At 43.8% G+C, this 27,105-nt stretch overlaps 1 protein-coding gene across 1 annotated transcript; it reads left to right on the forward strand.

Annotated features, from left to right (window-relative positions):
- The first annotated feature begins 846 nt into the window (after positions 1–846).
- Positions 847–26,820, forward strand: LOC119382576 (transmembrane protein 185A). The gene is made up of 7 exons (XM_037650338.2): positions 847–1,239; positions 1,415–1,591; positions 2,348–2,555; positions 3,845–3,928; positions 6,769–6,945; positions 16,129–16,252; positions 20,992–26,820. Exons 1-7 carry the CDS (start codon positions 1,202–1,204, stop codon positions 21,225–21,227), a joined length of 1,044 nt encoding a protein of 347 aa, XP_037506266.1. The 5' UTR covers positions 847–1,201; the 3' UTR covers positions 21,228–26,820.
- Positions 26,821–27,105: the final 285 nt, after the last annotated feature.

Here is a 27,105-nt window from a genome sequence, read left to right on the forward strand (position 1 = left end):
GTGTTGTGATGTGCATTGTGCTAGCCTGGACATTGTGTTCTGGAGATAGCAGTGTATGTTATGTTGCCAGTCAGGCTGTTAATGTTTTCTTTTTTTTTTCAAATAGCTACATGTTAAATAAAATATTGTTACTGTGGAGGCATTGTTCCTTTGATATTCGATTTGATATTCGAAGGTGGATATTCGTATTCAATTCGTATTCGAAAAATTTGATATTCGCACACCCCTATCCTGAACACAAAGTTCTCGCGAATAGCACGCACGAAGCAATGTTGCAGTGGCTAGCGGTGGCTGCGAAGGGCTTCAGTTACGTTGTCTGAACTTCTGTGCGAAACGCGGCAACTTTTATGGGTACATTCTCCAGCAAGAGGAAGTGCTGCGAGCAGAACGTAGCCAGCTGAAGAGGCCAAAACAATAGACAATGCCCCCCCCCCCCCCCGTCCCGACTCCCTTCATTGAAGAGTTGGTAACCGTAGGCACAAAAGAAATGTCGTGGTGTCTTGGAACACAATATGTCGGCATGGTGAAGACACGCAGCATATCCGAAGCACAACAGAAAACGCCAAGGTGTTCGCGCAGAAAGCAGCCTCCACGGATACTGACGCGACGCACCGCAACGCCGGCTGAAGAGAGCGGAGTGAGTGAATCCTGTTGCGACAGCAGCGCCACATCTGTCGCTGATGGCGGCGGCGCCGTGCAACATCGCTCAGTTTCGCAACTATAGTGGTTACGCTAGTTACGTCAATGACTCAACATTTGGAACGCACTATCGAAGGAAACTGAAAAATACTGCTGAGAAATACTTCCGGTGCTGTGGCTCCTGCCATGGAGAGTAGTTTATAAGCCATCCAAAGCCGTTTTCGTCTCGAGCGGAGCATTTTTGTTTCCCGTTTGTTGTCGCTCGGCGCTGACGATAGGCGAACAAGCGAAAGGAGATCCCATAATGCGTATAATTTAAAAGCACTGTCGAGCAGTGATGCGCGAAAAATCTGGTCACATAGTCTGGCGGTACGATGTTCTACAACGTTGACCATGACCGAAAAACTAGCAGCGCGTATCGCTTGGCGACTTGCGTGGGCCTGCATTGTGCGATAAGTGATCTCTGGATGTAGGAAGTGCGACAGACAAGTGATTTCTTCTTGTTATCGCCACCTCACCGCATGGCGTTCAAGTTGGCTCTTCGTGCCTCCAACCTGATGTTATGAACCTTCAAAGTCTCTTTGAAGACTTCAATCCTAGGTGACTATCCTACACACTATGCACCGCGCCAGCATCTAGCGTTCTAAATCGCTTGTCCAACTAAGTGGGTCAGAACCCGCATCTTTAGTAGATGTCCGCATGTCATAGGTGCTAATTTTCTAGCTCTCGTGAAGCTGCGTTCAACTGACAGAGTTGTTGCTCGATGTCTTTGCAGTCGTTTTCTAGTTCACTGCTGCCTGTTAGCGTTTACGCTACTCTTCTCGCTGAGGCTCGATGGCGTCATCTCGTGGAACTACTGGGTCGTATTCCTTCCCCTTTGGATCTGGAAGTTTATGGTCATCGTTGGAGCCGTTGTGGGCAGCTACGTGTGGTGGACGCACCCACAATACAGGTACTGAAGCGCAGATTCGTCAGGCCGTAGAACGTTATTAAGTCTAGTTCAGTAAGAGAAGAAGGCATGTCCGTGTCGCCTTGCACAGCTTCATCCAAACTTGACTTAGCATCCAAACTTGACTTGTGATGGCAAGATGAAGCACGCAAACACATGCTCATGCATATCATGCCGTGAGCTGTTCGGCCTACACTTCTATTTTCTTTGCGTTCAATGTGCATGCTGTAAGGTTGACCACCTCAAAAGCCAACAAAAAAAGGAAAACACAAACACAGAGCATATATAGTGCTGAACTACCAACCGAAGCTTTATTCAGAAAACACACTATTTATAATGTCACCCATCTTCATTGACAAGAAGCTGCTATCGTTAAAATGAAACCCATGTATGTGTACAGAAGGATGTTCATAGCAAAGCAGTACCACTCGCAGTTTGGACACACTGTCTTATCGAGAGTGTGCATGTATTTTTGCCTGTCAAATTGTTGTCTAAACTGTAATTCATTAGCACTGATAAAACTGGTTGATTGTGAGATATGGGCATTGCTGTTGAGTGGACGGCAGAAGCAAGCAATTAAACAAAATTGTATGTGACAGGAACAATTATGACACTAAGTGTTGTCTTGTTGACCAGGTTCTCACAATTCACTGGTGCATATGACCTGCCAAGCCTGAGAAATATTGTGTGTCTTACCCCTTGCCATTAGCTTGTTGTTTAAGATTTCATTGTCATTGAGGCACATTTATTTCAATGAAGGAACGAAGGGGATGGTCAGGTCCACTACCAGGCAATGGTCATCAGCCTGTTTCTTCAGTTGCTGCTCCTCGTCTTTGAGGTGCTGGCCTGTGACAACCTGCAGAATGACAGACACCTGTGGACACTCGTCTTTATACCGCTCATCTTCATCTCGGTCCTCTCCATCGCTGTGTGCATCTGGGCAGTCAAGCACGACCGCTCCTTTGAGGTGATTGCAACTTGCGTTTACTTGCAGCATTTGTTGCTGTTGTCAATATCCTTCATGTGCTGTCATTTGGGCATTTTTACAAGGGCCTCAAATGATGCATAATGTAGAGAAGGGTTGCCGGCAGCTGCATTTGCTGAATTCATTCCGTTAGCTCTAAATTGAAGGTATGGCTTCCTAAATATAAATTTTCAGTAGCCCTCTTGTTTTTTTTTAGGTTGGGATTAAGTGCAAACTAGTCTAGGTAAACAACTAGGATCTTTATTGCACTACTGAAAATAGGCACTCGAAGTTAAAAAAAAAAAAGACTTTCATTTTGTGTTCTAGTAATTAACTTATTGTGAAGTTAACAAGTTTATAGATGTTTCAAAGAAGACATCATCTATCTAAACGGTGTTGACTACCATTTCATATCCTCTCCTCACACTGCTGACAAGGTGAAGTGTGATGCTTATCATATAGTAGACTCATTTTCTGCAACCACATGGAACCACTGCTCCATCAGTGATGAGATTTTTTTCAGTTTGCTTTGTCCTAGAGCAATCTGAAAGTGAAGGAGAAAAAAAAAAGTCATGAATTTTATGAAGTTGAAAATAAAAGCAAGCTGGTCTGGAATAATATTTCACTGCTATGTCTCTGTGTAACTCCAGTGCCCAGCCAGGAACACTGTTTGGCTGTTATGTCTGTTGCTGTGTTACCTTAAAAAGTTGATGTACAGAATTGTGCATCAATTACTTACCATGCTGAATAATAGGTGTTACGTAGCTCCTTCAGTGTATTTTTCTGTAGTGTCTCATTTTACAGTGGACTTTGCTATCTTGTTTCTTCAAGTTTTCAATCTGCCTCCTGCTTGTCTCGACTTGGGATGGATTATCATAATATCTTAAACCACCTTCGAACCACGGGGTTGATCTCAGTGCTGCGCCTCAACTGGAAAAGCGGCTACGCTTCTGAAGAATTGCTGTCGTAGTATTTCTGAAGTTTAGTGAGCACTTCTGTCGAGAGGCATTGCTGCCATCAGCTTTCACAAGTCAAGCTGAAATGCTGAGTGGGGTAATGCTGTAGAATATGCAAATTACTCTTGATGAGGGTTGTTGCTGTGTATATCCCTTCTGTAACGTGTTTATTGGTTAGGGAACGAGGATTTTGCTAGTTGTGTTTCAAGAGTTCATTTTCCCACCATCATTTGAGGAGGTCTCTAGCAGTTCTATTTGGTGAAACTAGAATGGCACCAGAGGTTGCTTTTGAAACTTAAATTACCTTTGTGTCATACCGTCTTTTTCTGTACTCAGTTGGAGCTCTTCTGTTCCGTGAACGTGCTACAGTTTATATTCCTGGCTCTCCAGTTGGACAAGTTCATCCAGTGGAGTTGGGTGGTAAGTTCCTGATCATGATAACAATGTTTCGTGGTGTTTGTTATGCTTTAACATTACAACATAGTAATTTTTGTACTGCACGGCAGAGGATGTTATTTCTTCTGCAAAAGTGCCATCTCAGATATTCTACAACATTGTTTTTTAATTCCATTTCATTTCTTTCTCTCCCATACGTTTTGTTGAGAGCTCTTTCAGTGCTGTAAACAATCGAAAACCAATAAAGACTGAATGCAGTGATGTGCATGTGAACAGTAAAAAATTTATAACATTACCTGCATCATGCAAAACATGATTTTTTTTATCATTAGCTCGCAAGCTATAGAACATAGTGTGTGAGTGTATGCTGCTTATGTGCAGGGGATATAAAACTAGAGCGGCTCATTAAAAATTTGTGTGTGCAGGATATTCAGTGTTCCTTTTTTGTTTTTCATGGCATTTTGGGTTTGTTCTTGGTGGGTTTGTTAGCAATCTTTATGTGAGCCCAGCTGATTGAATTTGAAGATATACTGATACAGCTTATGTCCTGAACTTGTAGATGTTGAACTGGTGTGCTATTTTCACTATACAAATTCTTTTTTCTTGTGTGTGTGTGTATATATATATATATATATTTTTTTTTTCTTGTTTCTGAAAAACTACCTGACATTAAGATGTTGAGGCAAATTTATTCAATTCAGTTATTCCTTCCTAAAATTTTTAACGTTATGCAAGAAATTATTTCTGCAGGTCCTTCTTTTTAGCAAACTGAAGCAGTATTTTTGTAATTGCTGTCAATTTTAATCTCTGCTATACTTGGTGGATACATTAAGGGACAGACTGTTGCTGTAGCCTTTGAAGCCTGCGTGCATTTACTCTTGGAGTTTAATGACCTTTCGAAGGCTTGTGTTTGCCGAGGACCCTGCTGAAAAAAAATGCTCTTTGGAAGTTGATTGCCTGTGTGTCCATCCACATGTCAATCTGAGTGGCAGCTGATGCATTTTTGCTGCCTCGCTTCTCTGATGGCATGCCTTGTGCAAAGGGAAAAGGGGAAACAACAAAAACAAAAAGAAACACAGGATGTGTTTGAGTGACAGCTCACAGAGTAACAGCCCTGATCACCTGATGTTTAGTGAAAATGCAGAGAAGTCTGCATGCAGTGGGACACAAGCTTTCATACACATGTCAAAAGTTGAAGCTTTGTTGTCGGAGTTCAGTGCTACAAGTTTCTTTTGTACTGTGAACTGCTTTCAGAAAAGTCGATTAGCTGTGTTTTGCATTAAGCTCACGTTGGTTTACATTTAAAAAACATCTTACTGGCCATGTACTGGGCACTGTGTAAGAGAAGGATTATATAAGTGAGATAAATACGAATGAAACAACTGGAAAGCTCACTAGAGAAGTGCATAACATACCAAATATAAATGACGTTTGGATATTGCCAGTACATCTCCTAAACATGGTAGGCAAGTATAGTACAGTGCATTGGCGTAAATCACGGGGGGTCAGGGGGGTCCTGACTCCCCTTGTGTTCAGGCTGGGGGACACCCCTTGCATTGTCCCCCCCTTGAGATTTGTCTTTCAGATGCGATATATTTGAATTGCTTGAGAGTTAAGTATAGTGCAATAAACTTTTTCTGTTAATGCCTGCTTATTTTGTGGTGTGTGTAGGGCTGTGTTCAATATCGTACAGCTGTGTGAGGCTATTGAAATCGCGACTACCGCTTAACTGCTTTTGGAGAAAACTCAATAGAACAAGCATTTACATGAGCTAGGAACCCATGCTCATTTTTTTAAAATTTTATGTTAAAGCATGATTTAAATTTTTATATCAATAAAAATAAAAACAAAATGGCTGCCATAGCAAGATGTGTGTCCCCCTTGTGATTTAACTGGATATACGTCACTGGTACAGTGTAATTTGAAATGAAGCCATGGCTTATCCGCATGTCCTCATTGCCATTCTGGTGTGTCAAGGACATGTGAGAAGTTATCGGCCACTATCAGCGACTATTAGCAAATGAAAAATGCAACAGTGTGCTCTCTAATGTCAATAACAACTAGATGAGTGCTAGTTGGTTCATATTTAAAGCAGAGGATGAAACAGCGCGACTAGAGCTAGGACACCATAGGATCAAATACCACAGGAATGGTGTACGCACGTCTATTCTAAGATTGTATAAAAAGCTGGTTTTTCTTAAAATAAACCTTCAGTCAGCAGTCATTGCTGGTTCTGTAGTATCATTCCTTAGTGTAGTCCTAGTCGCACTGTTTCATCCTCAGCTCTCTAACATCTACAGCCACATTCTGCTAACGTGGAAAACGCCGTGAAACATTCATAATCAAAATTTTTCCGTCTGCAGTGACTATGAAGTTGTATACACACAACACATGCTGCAAACAGTGGGAAGTTAGCGCGAGAGTGGTTTATATTTGTGCTTGGTGGTTTGCTGTGCAAGCATGCTCGACATGTCCCACTAGTGGCTGCGAAGGCAGCGCCACTTCTTAACAAGAAACTCCTTTTACCTCGTAAGCAGCGCAGAATAGAGCGGGGATAGATAATAATATACGTGCACTAGTTTTGAGCACTAATTTTGCGTGCATGAAAGCATCAGACTACGTACAGCAAAGTGAACAACTCCATAATCCAGCTTCAAGGCTCTTCCGCTCAGCTGCACGGCATGCCGGTTTTTTGTTACTTTTACATGAGATTTAAAAATGTAAATCCTACTGAAATAGGGAAACGATGCTTGAATGTGTTACTATAATTCGCGGTCTTTTCATTCCACCAGGATCTACTCAGACGTTCTGGCCATTTGTCGGTCCCTTTAATGTTATGACTGTTATTTCTTGTGCTCTCACAGGTGGTCTTCGTGCCATTGTGGATCGTAATGTGCCTGGCAGTGATTGGGGTGCTTTACGCCATCATCTTTGCGAGCATCCTGTTGCGGACCCCTGAAGTGAGCCCTGAGCAGCGACGCACTAGCCTACACTCTGCTGTCTCCTACAGCATGATCGTGGGCCCACTCCTTGTGTTCCTCGTAAGTTCACTTGGCCAGAGGTATCTAGACAGAAGTACGGTGATGGTCATTACATCACAGCCAGCATAGGGATGGTCAATTAAAATTTTTAATCGATTAATCGTTCATCGTTAATCGGTTTAGCCTTTAATCGATTAATTGTTTTCGGTGGAATGTTTTAATCGATTAATCGGCATTTTTTTTTGTCGGTGCTTTAAAACCGATACCTCTTTGTTTGAGAGGCATCGGTCGTGTTTGATATGGACCCAAATCTTTTTTCTTCAGACTTGCTAACGATCGAAAATTACCACTTTCGAAAGTGTTGACGACGGGCCCCTTGTGTCCAGCGTGCGAAAATTCCCACTTTCGCACACTGGACACAAGGGGCCCGTCGTCAGGAGATGGCTGTTGGCTAAACAGCGAGATAACTCGCTGTAACTCGAGATAACTTAACTGAGGAGGTGGATTGATATCCTCAGGATAGGATTCTTCAACACTGTCACCTTCGTCGTTACCACCTTTCTTTGGGAGATGGTTCTTTGGCACGTGAATAGAGTGGGCGTGCAGCTGGTTATATCTTAGTCTCCGTCGCTGGCTTCGAGAAGTGCTTGCCACATTTATTACACCTTGCAGTCTTCGTTTTCTCATCTTCAGCGAACAACGACCACACTGTGCTCCTCTTCCGATTGCCCGGTATTATGACATCCCAAAGGTAGCGGTATAACCACCAATATGTAATAATTACACAACATAACACGCAAGCAACGCAAGCCCCGCGTATACTCAGTAGTGATGCAGAATTATCGATGGTACTATCGATACTATCGATAGCTGAGTCACTATCGAACTATCGATGGTGAAAATTACTATCGATAGTGCTATCGATAGTAACAAATTGGATGGTACTATCGATAGTATAAAATCAACAGCCCGAACTAATTGCAAAATAAACTTGGTTCCCCGCGCCCGTGGTGCATAGTGGAGCCGGAGGAGCAGGCTGAAGGATAAGAAAGTTGACATGCGTGTGTTCTTCACCAGAGTGCTTTGCTGACACATGATCGTAAAGTCAAACTGTTCAGCTGTAGCGGAAAGGAAGCCGTTACATGTGGTGGAACATCGCGGCATGAAATTCTATTGCATTTTATGATTTCAAAATAAAAAAATATCAAGAACTAAGTTTGTTAATTGTAAGTTGTAACTGGTTGCTTTTGAACATGAATTTATTAATGGAATTTATTAATGGATATATTCCACCGTTTTCACTGCGGAAATAATTTATTTTTCTCCTAAAAAATTGCTCGTGAACTAGGCGAAGCTGATAATAGTTATCCCAATGTTTTGGCAATATGGCCGGCTAGCAACAGCATCATTATTCACATCACTATCGATAGTATTGTCACGTGGTTGTGACGGTGAAGAATGCTGCAGCAAGACTAGGAAATACTCAGCTCTTTCTTTGGGCGAACTTTTGCCCAGAAAATCAAAACTCAATATACTAGCGATACATGCTGCACACTGAAAGCGGTGAGAACAGTCGTTGGCTGTCAAGTAATCTGATCATCGGTGGAACGCGTCGTCTTTTGTACATCAGTCATCATCCCTTTCAGTGTTATCACTGGTGCTCGTGTAAGCTCTTGAATAAACTTGACTATTCGTGTCCGGCGCGTAATCTTAACAGAATGATCTCAAACAATCGTGAAGCTTCTCAAACATTACGGCGCGGTCAAACGTTGCTAACAGTCTTTCTGGGTGAAACCCAAATACATCAAAACAAAGCAATAAACACGCGTGGCAGTAATACCGGTAGTAATATTCACGGTGGTACTACCGATTGCACAATCGATAGTTTGTTTACACTATCGATAGTTTAAAGAAAACTATCGATGCTATCGATAGTCAATTTACCGATAGTTCTGCATCACTAATACTCAGTCGATGCTCAACCAGCTTAAGGGAGAGGAGGTGAAGACAGTAGCAGCAGTATACTGTGAGCCGGAGAGAAGCGGGCAAGTTCATTTCTGCCTCGATGGGGTGGAGCCGCCTGCTTGCCCGGGCTTGAAGCATTGGGGTGTGCTTGCAGTTGGACGGAGATCAGGGCGTGTTCATATCTTTCTCTATGGGGTATGGCCGCCGCCAGCTCCGGGCTCGTTCTGCTAGCGCAGAAATATGCGCTGTAGTGAAAGCAGTGAAAGAGAGGCGATGTGCACGGCATCTGCGTCTCAGGATAGCGCGCCTCGAAGTCATGCGCTCCGGCCAAGGGGCGAGGTTGGGAGCGGAAGTGGGGGGTGCCGTAATTGATTAATCGAATAGTTTTAATAGATTAATTCGATTAATCGAAAGGCGGAAATCGATGATGATTAATCGATTAATTGAGGACCTTTAATCGGTTAATCGATTAATCGTTCATCGATTTTACCATCCCTAAGCCAGCAATTGCAAACGCTGCAGTCAAAGGCAGGCTTTTAGTACATCTCATGACGTTATGTACAACACAGCCATATTTGTGGCTTGTACTTGAACATTATGTACAAGTTGGATATCGATTGCAGAGTGCTTTTAAATGCATGTAACGTGTACAGCAATGTGACCATCTTTCAGTATACAGTAGACTCCCGTTTAGATGAACTCAAAGGGACTGCAGTCATTTGTTCGGCGTATCAGAAGTGCCCCAAAAAAGACATGCTAACATGCCAAGTGCATCCAAATATGTTACTTGAAAACATTGAATGGAGTAGACTTACAATGGGGGAAAGTAACAAGAAAAAGCATTTATTTGGCTCATCTAGGTAAAGACTATACAGTAAAAGCTCGTTAATTCGGATTTCTAGGGACCGGAAAAAATGTCCGAATTAACCGAATGTCCGAATTATCGAATGGCCGAAATAAACACAATAAATGCACGAGTTTTTTCAACATACCTTTACTTAACGAAGTAATCGCGGATGCTTGTCTGTTTTCGAGCAGAAATTCGCGCGGACACAATTTTTCTGAGCCCTTCAAGGTGCTCAGCAGCTCGCATGATGTCTGCAGTACCGCAAAAGTTTCACCCGTCATCCACGCTTTTCGTTTGGCACGGTAATCAACGGGAAGATTGTTGATGTTCTTAAAGCAGCGTGGCCTTTGCACCTTTCCGATAACGAGAAGCGGAAAGCGCTCTGTTCCCGTCACGTTGGGGGATATAAGTACGGTTACTCGTTCCTTGCTTATTGCCGCCGATTGAAGGATCCCCTTTCATCACTCTTCATCACTTCTTGTCGGTAGAGCCCGTTATTCAGAGCACGCAAAATTTCTACTTTGGTGGTGAAGTCCTTGGTCTCGTACTTGGGCCGCTTCGCCGGCGTTGCCATCGGCGGAGAGTGCGGTCGCACGAGAAGTCTGCACAAAAGCACCAGCAACGATCAAGCTAAAGGAGCCGTACTGAAACGTTCTTCGATAAATCGGCGATCAACGATGCAGCACACCAACGGGAACAAAGCAACAAAACCCACACGCGAAAAAAAGGCGTTCAACCAGTCTCAATCCAAGCCAAGTCGATAATTGATGTCCATGGCGATGCTGCGTTGGAGCTTCACTTTTGTTCCGAATTGTTCTTTTTTCGTTTTTGAGCCTCGCCAGCGGCCCGAAAGTCGCCGAATTATCCGATTTGCGGTCAAATCTGTCCGAAATAACGAGCGCCCAGTCTCATAGAGTGATGCGTATATTTACAGGGACCAGATGACGTGTCCGAATTAACCGATTTTCCGAATTAACGAGAGTCGAATTAACGAGCTTTTACTGTACCTTCAAATACCGTATTTACTAGGGGTGTGCGAATAGTGAAACTTAGTCTCGAATCAAATAGTGCCGAATAGTGGCCAAAAATATTGAATATTGAATCGAATATCGAATAGTACATTTACACGAAATGTGCACCGCCAGTTACGGCAAGACAAAGGAAAAATCACGGACGCTACAGCGTACTGATAGCTTCATTACGCACTTGTTCGGGAGTAGCTTTTGTTTCAGCTTTTATGGGTGCGCAGGCATGTTAGAAGAGCTGCCATCCCAGTCAGCAGCGGCACTCCTCACCTCCTAACAGAGGGGGGTACGGTAGCTAGTTTTCTTTCCCCATGGTCGAGCAAAAGGGCTCATCTGACAACGGTAATGTTGTGCTTCATCGCCATGGGTGCTCCGGGCTCAAATGTATTCAGGCGCCTGTTCACAGCAGTATTTTAACTGCACGCCAGAACGATGAGAATCTCTGAACTAGTGGTGCAGTGTGGCAGTGGAGACTGACCAGTGTGAACAAATTTTTACATGCAAAGCCAATCACCGAGGGTTTCGCAGGCCAAAGTGAGATCGTTTTACGGCGCTTGCGGCATATGCGACTCAACTACGCAAGAAGAGCGAAGTTGTGATGGACTTGACAGTTTTCTCATGTGTTTTTCTACGAGCGGAAATGACAAAATCTCCTTCAAGATCAACATGCGCTCACTTTTGAACCAGTATGTCAGTGAAAGTTTAACGAACGGTGACGTTAGCGTTAGTTTAAGCCACCCTACCCTAGCCAAGTTGCACCATTGGCCTTTGTCGCGTTTTAGATATTCGTCCTCTCGAATTATTTGAAACTTCGAATACTAGCTATTCGAAAGTCGAATCGAATTATTCGATTAGGAACTATTCGAAACTCGAATATTCGCACACCCCTAGTATTTACACAAATCTAACGTGCACCTGATTTCGCGGGTTCAAGATAAAATGCGCATGAATATATTGCTACCACATTTTAGCGGTAAAACTGTGACACGCACCTATATTGATGATTAGAAAAAAGAAAGAAGTGGCAAACAAGCACAATTTGCCATCATAGAATGGAAAATTTATTCTTCTGGCAGTTCATTTTCTTCTGTGATCCTGTTTTGCTGTTTCTAAGATCACTTCTAGATACACCTCGATTGCGTGTCGTTACCATGACAAAGTCAACATAGTACACTGAGCTGCTTAAGAAAGTCTGCAAGCTTGCCTTTAAGGTCCGGACATTTTCCCGTTTTAGGCTCGTACAGTCAAATCCCGCTACAACGATATTGACGGGACACGCGAAAAAGTTCGTTGTCGCGAAATTTTGTTGCAGCGAAATTGCATCTATAGACCACAAAAGTTAGGAAGATCTGATGATCATGACTCGTCCTTTGGTCCTGGCAAGCGCATGCATTGTCCTTTGCATTTAACTCTCGCTAACTTGGACGTTCTTGGCTGCACACCGAGTGAATGTATTTTCTCGCATATAACACGCACAAAATACTCGGGGTGTGGGTTATACGCGAATTTCGGTGCGCAAGTTGGCTTCACGGTAATGCAAGGAAGGCGGCTTTGCGTCAGTATGCGAGTTATACACGTGGGTTATACACGAGCAAATACTATATGCAGGCTACCCTTGAAGCTTGCCGAGCACGTAGTGCCACGAAGGAGCGTGCCAAAGTCCGCTAGAGGCTAACTGAAAATGAAGTGCCGAAGCTCCGCACCACTACAGTCATAAGCGAGCGAAAGGAAGGCCGAAACGCTTTGCGCCATTTTATGACTTTATTGCCTTTAATCATTCTTCCGGTGTGTTAGCTGCGTATTTGAGCGTATTTGCTACAGATGATCGCGACGATAGCGACTGCGGTTTTCTGCTCAGCGGTCGGCAAACGGTAGTTCCATTTTCAATCTGTGCGCGCTGGCCGTGCGTGTGCATTCAGAACTGCGTCGTTGCTATCTGTGATTGCGTCTACCGCGGTTTTGACCGCAGCATTTCTTTGAGTCGGTACGCATACTTTCGTGATCGCGGATGATTGCGTCGACACGACCGAATTTGTGTTTGGAGAGGTTGCGCCAGAATGTAGTACGCTTGTACTAGGTGTGTGCTGGACGCGCGCGTGTCTTCAATACGCCATGGATGTCATTCACGATCGCAGGGCTTGTGACAATGAGCAGTAGTTTTGTTTTAAGTGTCACGTCAAAACAATGGCGGGAGTTCTTGAAGAACGATTCTTCTGCGGCCCGAACGCGCATCAAACCCACCAGCAGCATCATGGCAGATGGACAATCTGTCGCCGAGCATCTCAGTGGCAAATAATTTACCGGGATGTGCGTGTGGTGGCAGAAAGCATGTCTCCGATGATGACACGGGTCTTGCGATGTGGCCGCACGGCTCTGGCAACGAGAAATGGTCGAGTTTCTAGTGGAATTTCGCGGCAATCCTAGGCAAGCTCCTTTTCCTTATGTGGTGGCACTCGCGAAAACTTCGTTCAAGCGGAGATACCCAGAAAAAGTATTCATTGTGACGAGACATTTTTCACATTGTTTTCTATGGGCGGCTGGTGGGGAATCGAAAATTATTCGTTGTGGCGGAAATTTCGTTGTAGTGGTATTCGTTATAGCGGGATTCGACTGTAGTAACTTTTCTTGAATCGACGTGCTGCTGCAGATCTCCCTTCACGTTACTCACGGTCTCAAACCTCGGGCACACAGAAAAGACACGGTGCAACTATATTCATTGTGCAAAATAACCTTCCTTTGTCATATGCTTTCTTAATGAAAACGGCGCATCACAATTTGCACTTCACTGGGAACAGATACGACGTGCACAGGTCCTACGCGAACCAAGGCAAACTGACGACAAAACGTTCTCGGTCGCCATTGTGTGATGGCGATGACAGTGCATCTGACCCATATGACGGGAGTGCTAGCACTGCAGATGTGGTTCCATTTGGTACTCAATTCTAATGCCCAGGCAATTTTTGTTCCCGCTGTTGCTTTCGTTTTGCACAGTCAAGCACAAGGTTTCCCGAGTTCACTTTATTATTGAAGATAAGACAGTCAAGCTTCATGTATGGCGTATCAAGTGTAAATTGACATGGAATCACTGTGATAATCATTCAAGCCATATTGTGCACACATGTACCCCTTATATAATATTTTCTCGAATGTCCTTGAGCAAATAAAAACGGGTGAATAGAAATGTATATACAGTATTGCGATTTGAAACATGCAGCTTTGACTCTATGAGGAAACAACATACATATTGCTCAAAGTGTAAAGTTTTATTGCAACTCCTTCTTTCTGATAGTCTGGCACTGTGAGGGGGCCTGTGTGTAAAGACTGCCTGTTTGTTTTAATTAATCGAAAGCTTTCATTAAGCAATGAATAGTTGCACATGATTCATAAACATGCCTGTAATGTTTTGGTAGTAAATTTTAACAACTTAGGGTAAATGTACACTCAAACCTTGATATAATGAATTATTGGTTATAACGAAGTAAATCAAGAATAGTCTTGTCATAGTTACAGTGTTTGAGTGTAGTTAGTATTGCTGTTCAAGAACGCTATCAAGGACGCTTTTCCATTACTTGAAGTCTTACATCTTTCTTTAGGGATGCTGAAATAAGAAGTAATCATAGCACTTCTTCATAAACAAGGTTTATGGACCAAGCATAGTATTATAACACAAAGCATGTGTTTGTGTAAGTGTTTCAACCATACTACAGTCAAACCTCGTTACAACGAACACCACATTAACGAACATTTCAAATTAACGAACTTTTAAGAAATCCCGTGCCGACTGCTTATAGTTTCAATATAAAAATATTTCACTACTATACGAACATTTCAGTATAACGATCGCTATTTAATTCCCGCGTAATCATAACAACACCTCAGTACTACGAACTTATATCCCGAAATGCGAGGATTCTTAGATTTCAGTGTATCGGTCACGCCAGTTGGAGCTGTAAGGTAGCAGACGACGCAGCGCGAAGAGCAGACGCCCTCCCGTAAAAACCTGAGATGGCGCGGGAGGAGAAATATGCGGGCGGAGAACTTTTTCTTTTCCCTCCGTTGTGGAGGCGACAACGCATCAGGTTTTGTAAAGGCCCAACCGCATGCATTGCACGTGACTTTCGAGCGAAGGCGACTGCGACAAATGGGCTCCGTCGCGACGGGAGCACCCACATGTTTGCGACAAAGTGTCACGGTTGCTCGATTAAAAACTATTGCGTGCACGCAGGCAAATTACGAAAAAAATTACAGAGTAGATGAATGACAACATGCCAAATTTATTATTGTCTTGTTTGAGATAAGGATGCCATAAAAGCGTTTCGTGACTTTCTTTTTTCGCAATCTTATGTTTAACCACGACAGTAGTATCTGCTGTGATCCCATGGGGCGCCCGGAAGCGTATGCTGCCTACGCTACGTCGCACTTTGCAAACTGCGTTATGTTGGGGTTAGTCCACGAGGCGCATCTCGACAACGTTTCCTCTTGCTGTCGAAGAACATTTAAGAAAAGCCGCAGCGCCTCACACCGTTGCTTCGCAGGGAGAAGGGCTACCTCACACGACAACGATGTTGACATTGCAGCAAGCTATCACCGAAACATCAAAACGAACCGTCGATCAAAATTAACGACAAAATACGGCCACTGCCTCGCTCTTCGCGTGAGATGGGGCTGTAAAGAAGGTAGTCTATAACTTGCATTCCTTGAAGTATGCGCCGATTGGAAGCATCACGAGCAAATTGCAACCGAAGCGAGGGTCAGAGATGCTGCCATGTTGCCGGATGTCGTTATGCTCACTTCCAGGCGACAAGCGATGTTTTCTGGTTTTCCAGAAACCTGTGACGCGACGGCGATGGATGGCCCTCTGCGACAGCAAATACTGTTGGCCGTCACTCAAAACTCGCGTGCATGCAGTTGGGCCTTAAAGGATTGCAGCGATGACATGGACGACGATGTCACGGTAGCACCCGAAGATCGCGACGAGTCCGTGTCGGCCACAGATGCGTTGGACTACTTGAGGAAACTCGGCATATTTATAGAAAAAAGCGGAACAGCGACTGAAGCGGCGCATAAAAATGCGGACGGTCTAGAATCGTTCGTGACGCAGAGTTTGTGCTGCACCCGTCAAAAAACGATCACGGACTATTTCAAATAAACCTGCCTTGTGTGACGTTCACGTGTGCATTGTTGTGAGAAACGAGTTCAAGGACGTACCGTTGCAAAGGTAGGGCGTTTGCGTTACTGAAATTCTATTGTTATGGTAAATTTTTGGGCTTTCACTATAACGACCTTTCAGAATAACGAACATTTTTCTGCGGTCCTCTGAAGTTCGTTATACCGAGATTTCACTGTAGTTGAACTGTTTGTGTGAGACTGTAAACTGCAAGTCGCTTTGTTGCCTTTTTATTTCAGGTGTTGCTGTCAAATAAGCTGGACACAGAGGACAGCCTTGGCTACACGGAAACCTGCACGCCCCTCTATTTCACGTTCCTTGTTCTCATCTTCCTGTCCTTTGGATCCAAAGGGGGAAACCACTGTACGTGATGGCACTGTTCCTCTTTGTAATACCATTGCCTAATCTGACCATCTTTGTGCAGTATTAGCCACCATCTGCTGTCGCATGGTTTGCAGTGGTCATGAAGCTAACATTGACATTATGATGAAAGTGTTTGAATTCCTTGCGTGTATCAATTTTTTGTGACTACAGTGTTTCGCTTATCACAATCTTGTAGAATCGTTGTTGTAGACGTAAAGATATTTACCTCAGAGTGGGGCAACATGTTTCTCTGTCCAGCAGCCACAGCACATTGCTTGCTTTCAAAGCCAAAACATAGCTTATTGCATGCTGGCAGCACAAGGGTGGACCAATATGGGATGCGATGCAACCTTACACCTGTAAGTTGTAGTCATAATAGACTGTTTTAGCAAAGCATTCGGTGCTGTATGAACTGTATCTACTTGTGTAAGATTGCATCCTTAAGTGTTATTCAAATTTGCTTTTGTTTTCCTGTTTAATTAATAATTGCACCCTGAATTTGCATCACTGAGAGCATGACGGCTGGCGGCACTGCGTGTTCACTATTTTGTGTTGCGGTCACCGTGCCTGGGTGTAGTGGCGAAACCGTCCACTGTGTTCTCTGTTGGCATCCAGTCTGGTACAGTTGTGCTTGAGAGGGCTACACAAGAGCATCTGTGGGGAATGATCTAGGCTCCTAAATGCTCTAAACACCACCAAGTTAAAAGGGCCCTGCAACACTCTTTTGGCATGGTGGGAAAACGCTGCCAATTGGTGTCAAGGCTCCTGAGAACATATTAGCCACACGTTATAGTGCAGCACATGGCTTGGAATTTACAATTAATTTTCAAAATGTGCTAGAAGCCGCTCACTATTCTCTCAACAAATGAAGCCATAAACCCAAACGACCACGCCATAAAGACAAAGTTCACGGCCATTGGCTGACTTGAGCATTGTGAGCTGCATAGTTACCGTGGCTGCCGTGGGATGCCACCACGTGCCTGCTCGCTCGTGATCACACTGAAAATAAGGCGCGCATTTGAAGAAAAAATAGAAAAGAAAATGCTGGTCATGACGCGCACTGACGAACGGATGTAGCTTCTTGCCCCCTCGTCATCACCTCCCCCCCCACTCCCCCCATGCGTAGCTTTCAGCGCGCTTGCTCGTACGAAAAGAGAGAGAAAGCGCTTAAAGCTTGCAACAAATCCCTTTAACTTCACTCGTACTTGACAGATTCTAAAAATTTCTGTGCCATTCGATTCGTGAGGCAATAAACTCCTTTAACGAAGCCATTTGGTGATTACTTGGAAAAGTGCTGCAGGGCCCCTTTGAAAAGCAGAGGCAACAGTGGTTGCCTGTGGACAAACTCACCAAGTGTTGTTGTCCTAACGCAATTCCTTGCACAAAAAATTGGATCTAGAACATTGCGACCCATTTTCTTGAAAGTGCTTTTTGTACCCGTAACCTCACTTTTGTAAAATACGGTCTTAGAATGGCTGGGCTGATTTGTCCTGTCGCTATCCATGGACTGTGCTGTACATCAAGACAGTCTTCAAATTTTTGTTTAGAATTCTGTTTTTTAGTATTTCGTGATTGCTGCATGGTACTGTTCAGTGAAAAACATTCACATACATACTATGTTCAGCATAAAATTAAAGCAGTAAAAAGAAGAAAAAAAAGGAGTGTCCTTATGTACAAACAACATGTTAGCAAACATACAGAGCAGTTGGAGCCCCCTATTGTGTTTCATCACTGTGCCTGGGTTGCCATGAACAAGAAGCTTTGAAATTTGTGTAAAGTAAAAACTAACGTGGCTGTCTTGACAAAAATTTAAATTTGCCTGTTCGTTTTTATTTGTAGTGTGTATGCCAAATGCCAAGAAACAATGTTAATGTCAATTGCCCCCAAGTGTTGACCTAATAAGAAGAAACCAGTGTCAGATGTAAACACGCGCTGTTACTCGTTTTTCTTTAGACATGTACCAACTGGCCCACGTAAGCACGCTAGGACAGATGTAAAACTGAAGGGGAATAAGGGATGGGGGCAAATTCCATGAACAAATCTTGTGGTTTAGTGGCTAGGGCTAGTACAGTTGCCGACGACCGAAAAGTCCGAATAATTGAGAGTCTGAAAAATATGATATAAAAGGATCCACCAGAAAAAAAAGCACCTTTATTGGCCCAGTGGCCGGAAAAACTTGTCAGTGCACGTCTGCACTCAAGCACGCTCATGCACGACGCAAGTCTGCCTGTATTTCAGCCAGTTTTTGCCATTGCTGTAGGTTGTCAATAGTGTTGTAACTCAACACAGAGGGATGTACCTGTGGAATGTCATTATTCCATTGGCTATGTACTAACAGTCACCCCCGCAAAGCAAAAACCCCCCATCCAAGTATCTGTGAATGCACACATCCAATCACGAGCCGGCACATACACAGAACAAACATTCAAGTCCCCCAGTCACAATCACGGCACCATCTTTCACGTGCACATGTTCCGATGCACCACGCTCGGTGCAACGCCATGGCGCATTGAGCGCAACTCCACAGCGCGTTGGATGCAACTACAGTAAAACCTCGTTAATTCAGAGTCACTGGGACTGTGAAAAACTTTCGAATTAAGCGGGTTTTCGAATTAACGAAACATACAAAAAGTGGGATGCAAGGAACTTTGAATTACTGAAAGTAATCCGAGGTGGCCGTTTGGCCTTCTAGTTTGTGGCTCCAAGGGTTGTTTTCCAGCAATACCTGGTCCCATTTTTGCCGCGAACCCGTGAAAACGGCGGGCCTCGCTGCTGTCAGCGCAAAAAAAAGAAAGAAAAAAAAAAGGTCTCGTGGTCAGCTGAAATGCGTGCCTGCGGAAAAAACAGCGTGCTTCACTGCAGTGCAGTGGTGACACGCGGGCAGCATGTCACCTGCTCCTCGCAGCGTCAGCGCGTCATGATGCCACCATTCGCCCATTCCTTCTGGTAAAATAAAGAATATGATAATGGCCAGTGTGACAAAATACGCGAGCTGTTCTGGCTGGAAAACATGATCATTGAAGTTTTCGAACTGAGTTTTCGAAGTAGGCGTTACAGGCAAGAACTCCGCCAGCAGTGCAAGTGCGCAAATTGCTGGAGCAACCGCCAGTCGGAGGTTCGCATACATCATGAATTCCGTCAGGTCGTCCTTTATTATCTTTTCTTTTCCCAAAAAGAATGGGTAAGTCATGACGCGCTGACGTTGTGAGAAGCACCCGCGTGTCACCGCTGTGTTGCAGTGAAGCACGTCTTATTTTCTGCAGGTGCACGTAGCTGACCATGAGACCGCGTTTTTTTTTTCTTTATTACTTTTTTTTTGCGCTAGCACCAGCGAGGCTGGGTTGCTTCTACTTTCACTCATTAATATCGCTACACTGCATTGCCCTGTGGCTCCTAATGGCCGTCGCTTCCGCGGAGTTTCGGCGAAATCGGGATCGGGAATTGGCACATGGCACCCAAAGTTTTCGAATTAACCGGGCTGGCGCTGACCGCCGCTTCAAAATATCCACTCAGATTTACATTGCAAAATACGGGACCACAAAAACCCTTCGAATTAAGCGGGATTTTGAAATAACCGAGTTCGAATTAATGAGGTTTTACTGTAATAGCACTGTTACAACCTGCACTAAATCCGCATTTGATAACTGTGGTGTGGGTGGCGCGTCATCGGAGTCACTGTCCACCTGCTCTGGTTCGAGGACCTGACAGACAATCTCATCCATCGTCCAACTCGCCGAAAACTCCTGAGCGACATGGGATTCAGGTCAGCCGCCTTCCGCCTGGCAAATAATCGCTGCTTTTTCGCCATCATCAGTGTCTTGTAGTTGCCATGTTTCTTCATTAGTACTGACGGCGCAGATGAAACAGGTGGCGTCGGCGCCATTGCAGCAGATCAGGCCTCGCACGCCAAGCAACAAACAAGAGAGCGAGACACAAAACGCGACATGCGCATCAGGGCTAGCCGCATAAACAGCTGACAACGCAAACCCTCAAACACAAAAGGGAACGACGTCGGACTAGTTCATGCTACAGTGCTCGTGGTGTAGTGCTCTCTTTGTCCGTGTCGTACGCGCGGTCATTATCAAACACCACAGCGAGCTGACTCTGAGCGTGGCTTGGCTTGGCCTGCAGTTTGGCAGTGGTAGCCATTCAATGGATACTCGACTGACTAAAGCCGAAAGGCGACCATTACGTGTAGCCAACAAACATAGCCTTCGAGATCAGCACTTGTAATTTCTGTGTGGATTTTTACAGTGGCACGATCTCCTGCCATAGCCAGTGCAACCTTTCTGTGCTGGCAACCTGGCAAAAATATTGTAAACATTGCTGACAGCTTGTCATGGCATTTGACATTGCCCTCGATAAGGCAGCCGCAGTCCGAAAAATCAAACTGTGTACTGTGGGGCGTCCGAATTTTCGGTCATGAGTTTACATTACTTCAGTGGGACAAGTGGCGGTGCTGGGAAGGTGTCCAAATAAACGAGCATGTCCGAATTTTCCGCGTCCGAATAAACAGTTGGAGACCGTAGTTATATAAAGTGCTTGGACTTTATTCGATCACGCAGGTATACATATGCTAGGGCGTCCTTTTTTTGCTGTATTATGTTGTACTCAAATCAAAGCACAATTTCCTAGTTCAAAACTGTTGTTACTCACCATGCAATAGCAAGAATGTCATACGATGCATGGTGGTCTAGTTAACGTGGGCTGACACAACCAATGCTGTAATTGCTGTGCAGGGTGGTTTGGAATCCGCAAGGACTTCTGCCAGTTCCTGTTGGGAGCCTGCCCACTGCTTCAGGAGTATGGTAACATTTCCTACAGCCTGCACAACAACGAAGCTGACAGTCCACCCTCAGTGGATGCCGTTGCCGCCTCGGAGGTCAAGTCGATACCTCGGCAGCGTCCCCGAAGTTCGGTGCTTGCTGAACCACGTCCCATTGTAGCGGCTCTCGCCATCGACACGCCCGACTGATAGCGTTTGCAGACAAGAGTTTGTTCTTTCTTTCCCCTGTAACCGAAAAGCCTGCTGAGAAAGAGTTAGTAGGGGCCACTATGGCACGAGGCAAGTGTACAGTCGAACACGGATATATATGGAATTATTGCCTTTATTGAACAGTTGTAACATAGCTTTGGAAATCCAATGTGAAAGTGTCAGACTGTAATATGCACGTGTTGAAAACCTTCGCCCCCCCAGTTTTAATCTATCAACGCTGTGCCATGCTCCTGCCCTGTGAGTGCATTTCTCTTAACGGTACCATGATCACTTCTCCGATCAATGCAAATATTCATGCCGATGAAGTTTCACTGTTATGGCAGATGCTGTTGAATGAGGAAGTGAGTCTGAAGGGGATTATGTGACTCGGAGAAAAAAAAAAATTTCAAGGTGCATGTCTTAAAATATGGAGGGCTCATGCAACAAGTACCGTATCTTACTTACACTTCTCAATGAGGCACTTGCTTTAGTAAGCTGCACCACAACGCAGCTGTGTCACACAGCCCAAAGCATACTAATATTGGAAAGAGCCACCATTTAGTGCAGTGTACTAGTTGGGGCCTATATCTTATATCAGATTACCGGTTCACTATTTTGTAATTCCCTTCAGATTTTATTTTCTTATATGTCCAGGTTTGACTGTATTACTGTGGTTGCGACCATTTCTGTTCCTCCACTTTCACACGAACTCCAATGAGGAGAAAAAAAGGGCACAGCCCTATGCACTTCTTTATTTGTTTTTAATACAGAAGGCTATAAAAAAGACAGCTTAGTCTTTCGGGTTAAAAAGACATTGCAGAGAAATGCTTCCACGTTAAGCTAGATTAGTAGAGTGCACATCTGGTACTGCAAATACAGCAAGGCATTTCTATAACAAAGTTTAAAGTGAAGCTAAATTACTCCACTAGGATGGATTAAATTCCTTTGTTGTTGCCATTTCTTTGTTGTGATTATCCAAATTACTCTGGTATAACCGTCACTTTGCCATAACTGTTTTTACATATGACCATCACAGCTCACCATGGCAAGAGCATTTGGGCTTTTGCGATATAGATGCTGAAGCTGATGAAATGTCCCGACATCCACCACGTAGGGACTGCATATGAGTGTTTTCCATCATGTTTTCTCTAGCTTGAGCATTGCTCTGATGCTGGTGTAGTCTGTGGAAATGGCTACCAGTTTGGCAGTGAGACCGGTTGATGTGTTGTTGAACCGCACCATCAAGTTATTTACTGACAGCACAATGCACTTGTAGATTTCAGCTAAACCAGCAAGTCTTTGTTCTGAGCTAGTATAAGGTGCTTCGCAGGTCCATTTCATTGCAGACAGGTCTCAAAAGCATGTGTTTACGTTATGTGGAGTTTATGAGGAATGGCAATGACCTTGATTACAATTTGTTAGTTTGTTCTGGCCTCTTTCATTATGCTTTGACTGCTTTGCAACTTCAGGCACTTCTTTTTTTTTTTTTCTCTCTTTTTGCATCACTCCTTTTAATGAATGGTGCTGTAACAGATGCAGCTTCAAAAGGTTTAAGCAGCAGGTATTAACTGAGTGAAAAGGACAATTTTGAGGTTGTGAATGCAACACACTAATGCCGCACTTTCAAGCCCATTTCACAAACATGCGAGGCACCATTGATGTCTGGGGATGATGTAACAATTCTCTTCCTGTTTTGTTTCATCTAAGCTCCTTGTATTCTTCATCAGTGGCTTGTACAGATTAGGTACTGTTACTGTTATCGCTAGAACTAGCAGTCTGGGTCATCGCAGATGAATGGATTTGAATCTGTGTGGGTGGTCAGCAGGGGGGGGGGTTACTGTCTGTGCCATATGGCATGAGCACATAGGAAGATGGCGACGTGGTAGTTTAGTGAAGGAAGAAAGTAGAGATGGGGGACTATTGACTGAATTTGGTTCATGTGCAGTACTTTTACGTGTTACTTTCACACACTGTTGCTTACATTTGGCATTTTTAAATTGAAGGGACACTAAGTGAAACAATAAGTTAGTTTAAACTGACAATTTATACTCTGAAAACTCTAATGTTGTTAATCTCACCACCATCGGTGAATGAATGAGAAAATAGCGTCAAAAGTTTTACTTTTAAATTTCCCACCGAAATCTCCAATGGTGCAATCACGGATTTCAATGTGTTTTTTCGTATTTTGGCCACATTGGCTCAATGAAATTTTCTTAAACATGCTGTGTTAAATCTCTGGCTCCCTCAGAAGACAATGTGCTTAATTGTTACCAATTATGGACAACGTAGGCACTAGTAGACGCCGTCAAAATCTGTGACGTCAGGGTGACTGGAGCGGGAACTTCAAGGTGGCGTCGCCACTGGCATTTTCTTTATGCACGTTTGCTCGCTTACCAAGCATCTTCTAGGAGCAAGTGTGGTGTTTTTGGTATCGTGAAAAGGTAATTTACTAGTACGAGAAAAATCGTTTGGCTATTTAATGTCCTTTGAAGTCATGCTGCCAGTTGCATACAACGCACTTTCTCCTGGTAGCAGTCATTGGTCGTGATCAACTCAAAAAAAGGTGTCACAGCCACCCCATGGACTCCTTGTTTGGGGTAATGGGATATATCAAACTGAGGCTTTATTTTTTACCTGTCACATATAGGATTAGTGTCGCCTTCAGTCAAATCAAGCATTTGAAGTGGGTGCAATGAAATGAACTTTTTGAGTAAGCACGTTCTGTTTTTTGGCAGCATTATTTTCAGTGTTGAGTGCACTGACCAGATTGGACAACGAGAGCGATGTTAAGTTAAAGAAAAAAAAGGTGATCTAGTACTACAGCTGAGCATAATGTTGCAAACTAAGTTACCTGTAAGTGAAAGTGTTACTGAAGGTGGTATGTAAAAAAATGTCTTTTGGCAAACGTTGAACAAGTGCTATTACTTCATTTGCTTAAAGGGGTCATGAACCACTTTTCCAAGTAATGATCTAATCACCTCAGTATCGGAGTTTTCTGCCTCCCGAATTGATTGCCGCAAAAATTTCTCGAATCCGTCAAGAATCAGCGGAGTTACGGGGGTTTGGCGCACGCTCTCAGCGCTTTCTCTCTTTTCTCGTGTCGACGAGTGCACTGGAAGCTAGACAGGGAGGGATGGCACGGGGGTAAGAAGTTACGTCAGGGCGCGTCATGAAACGCGATCGCTCTCCCGCTGTGATTCGCATGCGCGAGTGCGGCTACCGTGTAAAGTTAGCAGACTGAGGAGTTCGGCGCGGGCAAGTGGCGGCACCCCGTGGCAAGAAGGGCATCTCATCCGGCTATCGGCCACTATGCATGCTATGTCTCTTGCGACGTCTCACTGACGAGAGTGAGAACCGGCCTCTGTTTGAAAAGAGGGCACCTGAGGAAACGGCGCGCTCCGCTTGTGGCCTTTACGCGGCGCGCACGACTAATATTTTGCAGAGCAGTTCATAGCCGTGTCAGCTTTCCGCAGGATGTGTTTTTTCAACAAGCCCAAGGGGTGCTTCATGACCCCTTTAAAGCTTAATGAGTGCATTATGTGGAATAAAAACAATATTTTTATGCCTCGTATGCAATGGCTATATTTCTCCTGGATTGTCTAAACAGTTTGTGGTAGTCATGAAAGAACTAGGTCTGTTTGTAGTGAATCCACATTTTAAGCTTAGTAGCAGCATCCATTATTTATGCTTGCACTTTTTGTGCACTGACATTAGTTTTTTGGCTTTGATTACAATTCTCTTTAAGGACCTTGCACTTTTCATAATCTTAGGATGCAAATTAGCACTCTGTAAACCATTTGCCCATGCTGTGTCACCACACTGTGACGTTTTTGCCATGAGATAATATGTAGCAAAAACGGGCGTACATGTCTGCATGTTGTCTGCTAGAAAATGCCAATTTATGCTTTAAAACCATATAGCCCAATTCCCCGTTCGCACAGTCATTGCTTGTCCTGTTTCATCATTGTCATAGCACTGGTCTTTACTTATAGTTTCATTTTAAAAAAATTCTGTTGAAGCCAGTCAATTCTAGAGCTCTGGAATCCTTGCCCTTTCTGGCTATCTGATGTGATGGAAATTTCTTCCAAGCATCCAGTCACAATTGCTAAACCATTGCACTGGCACTTGCGTGCAGTTTGTACATTTTTGCAAAGCCCTTTCTTCTACTTTGCAGCTTTCAAAACTGTTGCACACATTGCAAACTGTTGCGAAATGAAAAGGCCGAGCCTATTCACTTTTAGATAAATAGCAGTTCTCCCAAGGAACTCCATAGAAGAGTGCAGGGGAACAGATGTGGCTGGCCATTACTGTTCTTGCTAACAGTGCAATGGCCTGTTTTCAACATTTCATAGATAACATGTTTTTTAGCTGTTTCAGTGACGCTGCTATACAAAATGGATGTTTGAATGAGGAGTTGCTCTGTGTTTTATCCTGGAAATTCTTAGTAGTATTGGCAAAGAATTTTTAATAGAAGGTACTGTATGTAGATGTAAAAGCTGACATGTTTTTCAGATAGGTGTTTTTGTTTCTGTTGTGCAAGTTCCTCCTGTTAAGTGCTACTCAATTCTGTATCTGAGTGCAATGCTTGGAGTGACTGCTGTAAGCAGTCACTGACAGTGTGTAAAGGTACCATTTGTTATTGGGGCAGTGTTCTCTTCTAGCATTGCATTACCATTGCAGAATGTGAGGAGTTATTGTCACGATGTTTGAGTTAAGGATTGATGTGTAATTTGCATAAACGTAAACATGGGAAAGGCGTTGTGCTTTGCATTGAAATCATATGGTACACCATGCTATGAATGTCATCAGCACATAAAAAGTATTTGTGCCTTACATAGTTTCCTGTCAAGGCACGACACTTAGGCATGGAACAAACTTTGCAAAAGTGGCATCGAAGCAGTGACTTTTCCTATGACCGAACAGTGGCAGGCATGGGCTTGACCGTACTGAGGATTTATTTGTTACTGTGTGTGACGGCCATTATTATTTTTGGTCTCTTTGTTATTTAACTCTTGGAGTGTTGTTAATGTTGAATCCCTGAGCTTTCCCTTGTACACATTGTGTGTTGTTCCTTTAGTGTTGTGTCAGTGTTTTTCACATGCTACTATATATTGATTTTGACTGAAAACCTTTTTCACTATTTTTCTTGTTAACGCTGGTCTGATCAGCTAGACTATGCATATCACTACGCTTAATGTACCCTCTCCCCAGAATTTTTATTGTTCTCTATTAGGCTTGTATTGCGTACATTGCTATGCATTTCTACACCTAGAAAGAATTTATGATTCTTGATTTTGTCTTCCCACACCTGCCTTGAGCGTAGTTGCGAATGATGCATTTATGCAACACCCACTTCGGATGATATCTCAATATTGTCAAGCGTGTGTCTTTGTACCATTTTTCAGTGTTGAATGGTAAATTGTTCCAAAAACAGGGAAGCAATACTGAAAGTCACATGTAGAAAGGGCAGATAAATTATTAATTTGCCTAGAAATAATGTTTATTAGCGGTACTACCATGCAGTTAGGCCGTACTGGCAATAAAGATGGCCACACACCACAAATGCAAACCCACCTGTCTGGGTGACTTGAAATGCAAATGTGTATTTTACCACTCTACTAAAGCACAAAGAATAAAAAAAAATTGATGTTACGTCACATTGAAGATTTTCCTGTTTCTGCTTACTCATATTTGTTTGGTGGGCGGGCAAAGTGTGCTAGCATAACAATGCTACAACTCGTGAGATTATCACATACCTATTGCATTGACTTGTCAGGATGTATATATTCACGGATTGAAATGCAGCATTCGGGACACCAGTACATCCAGCACTGCCCATGGAAGCAAGGTGCTACATTGCTCTGTACTGGTGACAAGC

This window comes from Rhipicephalus sanguineus, chromosome 2 (genome assembly GCF_013339695.2).
Source record: "Rhipicephalus sanguineus isolate Rsan-2018 chromosome 2, BIME_Rsan_1.4, whole genome shotgun sequence".
Lineage (NCBI taxonomy): Eukaryota > Metazoa > Arthropoda > Arachnida > Ixodida > Ixodidae > Rhipicephalus > Rhipicephalus sanguineus.